The sequence below is a fragment of the Physella acuta genome, unplaced genomic scaffold, assembly GCF_028476545.2.
Source record: "Physella acuta isolate Inbredline_101_S28 unplaced genomic scaffold, ASM2847654v3 ptg002482l, whole genome shotgun sequence".
In the NCBI taxonomy this organism is placed as follows: domain Eukaryota; kingdom Metazoa; phylum Mollusca; class Gastropoda; family Physidae; genus Physella; species Physella acuta.
In genome coordinates this window covers 1-9,820 of record NW_026733957.1, presented here as the reverse complement: position 1 = coordinate 9,820, position 9,820 = coordinate 1, and the positions used below count along the sequence as shown (strand labels likewise).

Sequence of the window (9,820 nt, the reverse complement as noted above, 5' to 3'; positions counted from 1 at the left end):
TATTATTTTCAACAAAAGTCCGTAAAAAGTTCTTCATATATCGCTGCCGATTCTGACGTGATGTCCGGCGAAAATATTTTGCGGACAGAGAAAGAGAGAGAGAGAGAGATGTGCGAACGTGGGGATTTATATATTAGGATTGTGGTTATACATTTAAAACATCTAACATATTATTTTCAACAAAAGTCCGTAAAAAATTCTCGATATATCGCTGCCGATTCAGACGTGATGTCCGGCGAAAATGTTTTGCGGACAGAGAAAGAGAGAGAGAGAGAGAGAGATGTGCGCACATTGGGCTTTTATATATTAGGATAGATAATAGATAACAAAAATTGATTTACTTTGTTGTTACAACTGTTTATTTTATGGATTCACGCGTTGCACATATGCTGAACTTGAAACATTTTCTTAAATTATTTCTTTTAGTTTTAATTCTTTAAGCAATCCCCGACAAAAACAATAGAAATAAATTACGATTTATTAGTCAACTTCACTAATTCTTTATTGTTTGGTTTTAATGTAAATGTTTATTTTTCACAAACAGCAATTAAACAAATTCTTCGCACAAACTATTTTCAACACATTACGTTTTTTTAATCGACTGAAAAAAAAAATTAAAGTGTAGAACATCTAAAAAAAAATTCCTAAACTACGCATCATCGTTAAATAAAACTTGTCTAGCAGAGGCTCTTGGCGATCTTTTCCTGTACATAGCCCAAACTCTCAAAGTTTTCAGCCTTGTACACGTCATCAGGGGTGGTGGCAATTTTACTCAGCTCGCTGTCTGACACAGCGTCCCCGATACCCACACAAATGATCTTGATGTGGTGGCTCTTCAGCACCTTTACGGCCGCCTCAGCTGAAACATTGGAGGTGGTACATTCACATCAAGCAATCATTTAGCTTTTTACTTCAAACATATCCACTGATAAATTCACATCAAGCAATCATTTAGCTGTTTACTTCAAACATATCCACTGATAAATTCACATCAAGCAATCATTTAGCTGTTTACTTCAAACATATCCACTGATAAATTCACATCAAGCAATCATTTAGCTGTTTACTTCAAGCCTATCCACTGATAAATTCACATCAAGCAATCATTTAGCTGTTTACTTCAAGCTTATCCACTGACTAGGCATGCTGCCCAGCTTCGCTTAGGCTTTCGAAAACATTGAGAATTTGCATGCTTAATTAATTCGCCCGAGGGTCGGTCTACGACCTCAAGAGTTATGAAGAGGTTTAATCCGTGGACATTTTTTTTCGATTTATAGCTCATATAAGGTACCGGTCAGTCGAGGTCAGTTTTGACCCCCTCATCGTAGACTTTTCGGCCAACCGGCCCCCGTGTTCTGTCGCCCCAAGGCAAGATCCTGCCAAATTTGAAGCGCCTGCGGCGCCGGGAAGTGCCCTATCGGACACACGACAATCTAGATCTAGATCTAGATTCCTAAAAGAATTTTTTTTAAAGTTTAGCCCGAGCATAATAAAAAAAAAATACATTAACCAAGTTGACTTGGTGTGTCTCGAACCCGCACCACCTGCGTGGTTTAATGTACACTAACATCTTCGCTATTTAGGCAGATGACGTCAATAGTTAATGTATAAGCAATAGTGACGTCACAGTTTTATGCGTTCTTTTTCACATATATTAATGCTTTTCCGGTTGCATAAATAATACTGTTTCTCTACATTCGAATACGCCTTTAATTTTTATTTTTCTTCTTTAAATAAAATTGTGGTTATACATTTAAAACATCTAACATATTATTTTCAACAAAAGTCCGTAAAAAATTCTCGATATATCGCTGCCGATTCTGACGTGATGTCCGGCGAAAATGTTTTGCGGACAGAGAAAGAGAGAGAGAGAGAGAGAGATGTGCGCACATTGGGCTTTTATATATTAGGATAAATTCACATCAAGCAATCATTTAGCTGTTTACTTCAAACACATCCACTGATAAATTCACATCAAGCAATCATTTAGCTGTTTACTTTAAACATATCCACTGATAAATTCACATCAAGCAATCATTTAGCTGTTTACTTCAAACATATCCACTGATAAATTCACACCAAGCAATCATTTAGCTGTTTACTTTAAACCCATGAATCATCCACAGCTAAATTCACACCAATCAATCATTCACAGTTAAATTCACACCAAGCTATCATTCCCCGTTAAATTCACATCAAGTGATCATTCACTGTTAAATTCACAACAGTCAATCATCCAATTTAAAATTCACATCAAGCAGTCATTTAGCTGCTAATGAGTAGTGTAGAACACAAGTTTTCGTTACTCGTGTTAGTTGAGGTTGGCTGCGTGAAGCAAATCAAGACAGATTGTATACTATCTTGAAAGAATATATTGTTTAATTATTTAAGTGTGATTTCTTTTTAAAGTAACGCAAAGTGTGTTGAGTGGAACAGGATTGGTGAAACTAGTGTTAAAGGGGGCATCAAATTCTAAACAAGGGTTCTTTGTTTCTTTCAGACATTATTTTAGGTCGGGGGGGGGGGGGGTACTTGAAACTGGGTGGGGGGTGTAAGGGTGCAGATTTAAATGTACAGTGATGGGAGAGGGCGCACACTGATTAAGGTTAATATTTTCTAGATTAATCGTTTTTCGTTCAATGGGGGGAGTGGGGAGGGGGGGTGGGGGTCGATAGTCGGACCTTAGTCCCCCCCCCTCCTCCCCGAAGAGATGTCTTATGTACTTAATTAAGGCAGTCTTATTTGATCAACTAATTAGGTCACCCACACGCAACAATCAGACCCTGTCAATCTTATTTAATCAACTAATTAGGTCACCCACATACAACAATCAGACCCTGTCAATCTTATTTAATCAATCTCATCAGCTTGACCTACTTTTGACTGGATCTGTGGATTTGCCATCCGTCAGTATGAGGACTGTCTTGACAGAGTCAGGTCTGCCACCAGATTTAACATCGAACATTTTATCTTCTTCAATGTGTTCTAGGGCCAGGTTCAGCATGGTTGTCTCCCCTGGGTAAGGGGCAGCTAGAAGCGCCTGCAAGGGAATGTTATGCTTGTTAGCCAAATCAAGGGAATGTTGTGTTTGTTAGCTCAATCAAGGGAATGTTATGTTTGTTAGCCAAATCAATTGAATGTCTATCAGAGTATAATCGAACATGTGTTGATCTTTCATTGGTTAGCACAAAAATATAATTAAGAATTACTCGAATTACTTTGTTACGAGAGACAACATCGACATTCTCTAGGCGATTGTACAATAGTACTTTTAGGCAGTATGCAGTGTTTCTTCCAGAATTTTTTCCCCGGGGGGGGGGGGGGAGGGGGCGCACTTGAAATTTTCGGGGGGAGGGGGCGTGGTAGACTTTGGGGGGGGGGGGGGGCGACACTGTTAAAAGTATATATTTTCTATATAAATCTCATTTCGTTCGGGGGTAGGGGCGGTAGACTTTCTTCGGGGGGGGGGGGGGGTGGAGGGGGGCAGCAGAGTCGCCCCCCACCCTCCGAAGCGATGCCTGGAAGAAACTCTGGCAGTATGGTCCTCTAATGCACATACAATGCTATCATTAAATAAATGTTACATTGGTACAATAAGGTGCGGTATGGAGTGGTATTGTTTGGTTTGGTTTGGTTTGGTTTGGTATGGTATGGTATGGTATGGTATGGTATGGTATGGTATGGTATGGTATGGTATGGTATGGTATGGTATGGTATGGTATGGTATGGTATGGTATGGTAGGGTAGGGTAGGGTAGGGTAGGGTAGGGTAGGGTAGGGTAGGGTAGGGTAGGGTAGGGTAGGGTAGGCTAGGGTAGGGTAGGGTAGGGTAGGGTAGGGAAGGGTAGGGTAGGGTAGGGTAGGGAAGGGAAGGGAAGGGTAGGGTAGGGTAAGGTAGGGTAGGGTAGGGTAGGGTAGGGTAGGGTAGGGTAGGGTGGGGTGGGGTAGGGTAGGGTAGGGTAGGGTAGGGTAGGGTAGGGTATGGTATGATGTTATACGATACGGTAGGTTCGGTACGGTACGGTTCGGTACGGTACGGTACGGTACGGTACGGTACGGTACGGTACGGTTGCCTCTGGTCTAGCCTCTACCCTTACTTGTTGAATAGACTTGAGATTGTTGTACTTGTTCAAATCAAACAACTCCTGTACATCCGTGCTAAAGACAACGGCACCAAACTGAGCCGCTTCTTTGCTAATGTTGAACTGTGAAACAAGACGGGACGCATACTCCAGCTGTATGTTGTAGTTGTCTAGTCCAATACTGCCTGAAGCATCCATAGCAAAGATGATATCTGCCAGAGTCTTACATGGCACAACTAGAGATGTGAAATATCAGTTCATTTATTTTCAATACGCTATACAAGCGGTTTTTTAATTAAGGAAAATTGTACCAAAAAGTTTATATATTAAAATTGGTTCAAATTCATTATTGTACTTTGATTATAGCCAAAAGTTTAAAGATTAAAATTAATTCTAATACATTATTGTACTTTGATTAGATTTCCGCTGGTCTAGGAGTAGACGAATGTTATACCTTAACTGAGGAGCTAAACATACATTCAGTTTAATCGATGCACCTACTTTTGTCAGCTGATGTAATGGATCTTCCTACTTTTGTTAGGTGATGTTATGGATCTACCTACTTTTTTACATGATGTAATGAATATACCTACTTTCGTCACCTGTTATGGATATACCTACTTTTGTCACCAGATTTAGTGAATCTACCTACTTTTGTCACCAGATTTAGTGGTTTTACCTACTTTCGTCACCAGATTTAGTGGTTGTACCTACTTTCGTCACCTGATGCTATGGAAATACCTACTTTTGTCACCAGATTTAGTGGATCTACCTACTTTTGTCAGCGGATGTAATGGATGTACCTACTTTCGTCACACTTAGTCACATCCTTAGAGTTGACAACAAAACCTTTAGCGCAGGAACAAACAAAACCCCCTTCAGTATCCGTACAGTTGTGGGCACATGGGCTTGATGAACAATCATTCCTGGCTGAAAAATAATTCCCTGTCTTTAGAAAATTAATCCGTATTTTACTATCATGTTTAATTCTTATAGTGTTGACCTCAAAAGAAATTAACGTCGTGAGCTTGTTTTACATGACGCAATTATGTTGCCTTGTTTATTGACTTTAAAACGTAAATTTTCGCTTTTCATCCCAGTTGAAAGCATAATTTATTACGGTCGCATGGAGAAGGTTTAATGGAAGATGCTGTGGTCAGCTGTCCACTATCAGGTGAGGTAATATCAAGGCCAGCTGCTGAATATGTGGGGCATTCTCTACCTCCCCTGTATAATTCTATTAGACTTCCTATGATTTAAAATGGAATACAACCCACTTATAAAAATCTTGAAATTCTACCAACCAAACTACCAACACGTAAATGGAAAGACTTGGTGTAATCGATGAAGCAACGAAATGAACTACCAGATTGAATTATGATCGTGGCTATTTTGTCTAAAGTAGATTTATCCGATTATTAGATTATATCTATTTTTTTCTTCAAATGATAATTTTAATAGATCGAAATATCTAAAAAATTAAATTGTTAAATAAAAGCATTGACATATATTTAAGCATAAAAATCTCATAACTGACCATCACATTTGGTAGGGTTTTTACTGTTGGCAACGAATCCATGCTTACAGGAACATGTAAAGTTGCCCACTGTGTTGGTGCAGATCTGTTCACACACGGGACTTTTAGAACTGGTGCATTCATCGATGTCTAATATTGACAAAATACTTTTAGAACTGGTGCATTCATCGATGTCTAATATTGACAAAATACTTTTAGAACTGGTGCATTCATCGATGTCTAATATTGACAAAATACTTTTAGAACTGGTGCATTCATCGATGTCTAATATTGACAAAATACTTTTAGAACTGGTGCATTCATCGATGTCTGAGTGACATTGACAAAATATGTGTAGACGGTTATTAAATTATCGGAACGTGATACCAAAATCACACAGCGGAGCATTTTATATAGGCCAATATTTCCAAAACTTTAGTCTTCTAGGTCACCAGCCAGGAAACTAATTATTAAAATGGTCTATGTATGACTACATAATTAGCACTGGTCTCATTAGTAATTATTTTATTTCGTAAACAAACGAGTGGGACAATACTCATTAGCTTTTAATATCACGTTAATTGAAATACGCAAATAAAAAAAGTTCAATGTTTTTTTTTCTTTGTTTTCGTATTTAGTAATTTCCAAAATGTTTTTAATAAATAATAATACAGAAATCTCATTAATTACGCCTACTAATTACATCTTTTGCGATAGTTTGAGGTTAGGGAGCAAACTTATTTAAAAACCTTACTGATTTCTAACATTGTGTTAACATTGTGTGTGTGTGTTTGTGTGTGTGTGTGTATGTGTGTGTGCGCGCGCCTCAGACATGTAATTTGCAGCGTCAGTTTGCCTTGCCGTGTTCGCTTTAGTATTACAGTTTTGATCATCGGCTTGTGATTACTGATACAGATTTACAATAGTAGTATTTCTTTCTTACTTGTAGCCTAATTTCATTCATTTAAGATGGTTTACTTATACATAGATTTAATACAAAACGTCTTAATATTAAAAAAAAAAAAAAAAAAAAAACCAACCTGAAAATGCAATAAAAAATTATTTTTAAACCGCAAATGATAAATATTTTTGAGACGCTGGACTGAAAAGCAATTAATCTAAATAAATTGTAACTAAATAGCATAAATATTATTTAAGAAAATTGATAGGCTTTTCAATTTTTTACCCTAATTTTTAAAAATAATCGCACCGTATTTATTCCTTGCAAACAAATATTCTAAGTCTCTACTTTTTCTACTAAATTTAACGCCCCAAAACCCATCTGTTACTCTCGATATGAGCCTTTTATTAAACGGATTATGTTAGAATGCCGAACTTGACATATTACTGGCTTGTTATCGCCCTTTATTAGCGCCCGAATGGTTTGACGTAAACATTAGCCCATAGTTATTTCCCCTCTAAAGGTATGATATCATTTATTTTAGTTTTCACTAACACATGCATTTATTTTCAATATCTAGCAATTTGATATATAATTAGAATGACGGTTTAGTTATCAATACATCGTAGTCGGTTATAGACTAATAATATAATATCTAGATAGATTGCCATTTCAATTTAACTATCTAAGTACACTTATGTCCAAGGTTTTGAAAAAAAAATGTTGTTTAGGTTGAACATATCAACACTATGTATACATATTTACCATAAACATAAAAAGTTGTTTAGGTCGAGACGTATCAACACTGTCTAAACATATTTACCACAAACATAATAGTTGTTTAGGTCGAAACATATCAACACTATGTACACATATTTACCACAAACATAAAAAGTTGTTTAGGTTGAACATATCAACACTATGTACACATATTTACCACAAACATAAAAAGTTGTTTAGGTTGAACATATCAACACTATGTACACATATTTACCACAAACATAAAAAGTTGTTTAGGTTGAACATATCAACACTATGTACACATATTTGCCACACACATAAAAAGTTTAGCATTGGAAAAGCTGAGTAATAACCACCAAGTTTATAAAATTTAAAATCTTTTCTCGTAAAATGGTAAAAATAAAAATAAAGCGGGAGTGATCTCCCCTAAACTTTCTTGAACATACTTATAAAACACTACGTGGGAAGGCAACTCGCGATTAAGACAAGGTTTTAAATCAGTTTTTAATTACTTAATTTTTTTTTAAATAGAAGAGAAGCTAGTAGAGAATGGAATTGCGCTCCAAGTGATCCACAAGCAATATGTGTATAATAGTGCGGAATATTAGTACTTTATAAATTCATACGCGTATTTTTTGAGAAATTGAAAATAGCATAAAGTACTACTTCCGGTCAACGGAAATTACTCAACATTTGTCAGAAGACAGAGAAAATAGATTTTAAACTGCTATGTGAATTTTCGTTTACCTATCTGAAACAGTAATCAAGTTTTAGGCATTTGAAAAACCAAAAGTAGAATAAGTTCCACTTCCGGTTACCGAAAATCGCTGAAAAGTTGACACAGAACTACACATTTGATACAATACCTATATATGAAATGTCATCAACCTAACTGTAACGGTACTCAAATTATTATGTTCAAAGACACACATCCAAATATCCACACACACACACAGAGAAACACACACAGACACACACACGGACATATACACGGACATACGGACAAAATTGCAAAACAATGTTTTTTGACTCAGGAAAGAAAATCTCGATTTCGATTTTTTGCACGATTACAATACTCCATCTATACTTCGTATACGAGAAAGTAGAAATGTAAAAACTTTACGTAACAAACTTATTACTTGCAAATAGTAAAAATCAACTTCCGATTAACCTATTAGTATTGAGGAAAAAAAATCTGCATACTGACCAACACATTTCTTAGGGTCTTTACTGTCGACGGCGTACCCTGGCTTACAGGTACATTTAAAGCTGCCATCTGTGTTGGTACAGTTGTGTTCACATACAGGAGTTTTGGAACTGGTACACTCGTTAAGGTCTGACAAGATATTTGCATTTGTACTATATATATATATATATATATATAAATATATATATATATATATATATATATATATATATATATATATATATATATATATATATATATATATATATATATATATATATATATATATATATGTATATATATATTCTAACTGAAATCTAAGCTATAAGCAATCAATGGTGCGTTATATATATATATATATATATATATATATATATATATATATATATTATATATATTTTATATATATATATATATATATATATATATATATATATATATATATATATATATATATATATTATATATATATATATATATATATATATATATATATATATATATATATATATATATATATATATATATATATATATATATATATATATATATATCATATCTGAAATTAAAGCTATAAGCAATCAATGGTGCGTTGTTTCACATGAAAGCGTTTTACACTTTAAGCTGATGACTGTGCTTGTCTCAGAATAAAATAAAATAGTCGTTTTTAAAAAAAAAAAAATATGTAGACTTCGAGAAACACTCCATTATATGTATGTTCCCGAAACAAAATTCTTCAAGAATGAGAAACAAAATCGTGATACTAACCAACACATTTGGTGGGGTCTTTGCTGTCCTTGGTATACCCCGGTCTACATGAGCACATAAAGCTGCCCACTGTGTTTTTACAAGTATGTGCACAGGCAGAGCTCTTGGCGCATTCGTCGATGTCTGATAATATATAGACAACATTTTGGACTTAAACTATAAGATGTTTTTTATATATGTTTTTAAAATTTAAATACAATTTACTGCAAAATTAGAGCTATTTACAACTTGCACTTCAAGAAGAAATCGAAGTTACCGATTAATGTTATCTATTAAATATTGACCCCAGTAAAAGCACTTTCTATATCTATAAAATAAACCAGGAGTGATCTCCCCTAAACTTTCTTGAATACTCTTATATAACACTACGGGGAAGGGTAACTCAGGATAAAGACATGAATTTTAATACATTTTTAATTACTTAAACTTTTAATAATAGAATCTCTTGGTAAAAAGAATTGCTGCGCACCAAGTGAACGGCAAACAATATGTGTATAATAGTGCGGAATATTATTAGTACTTTATAAACTCGCATGCGTTTTTTGAGAAATCGGAAATAGCGTAAATTACTACTTCCAGTAAACGGAAATTACTCAAAATTTGAAAGAAGGCAGAAAGGTAGATCTT

The 9,820-nt window shown here is 35.1% G+C and overlaps 1 protein-coding gene across 1 annotated transcript; it reads right to left on the bottom strand.

Annotated features, from left to right (window-relative positions):
- Positions 1-641: 641 nt before the first annotated feature.
- Positions 642-9,314, bottom strand: LOC131933380 (matrilin-2; the record flags this gene model as incomplete). Its single annotated transcript, XM_059290161.1, is given in 7 exon segments — positions 642-859; positions 2,878-3,040; positions 4,097-4,317; positions 4,889-5,011; positions 5,619-5,747; positions 8,447-8,575; positions 9,194-9,314. Coding segments are annotated over 7 exon segments (1,005 nt in total). The 3' UTR covers positions 642-677.
- Between the last annotated feature and the right edge of the window lie 506 nt (positions 9,315-9,820).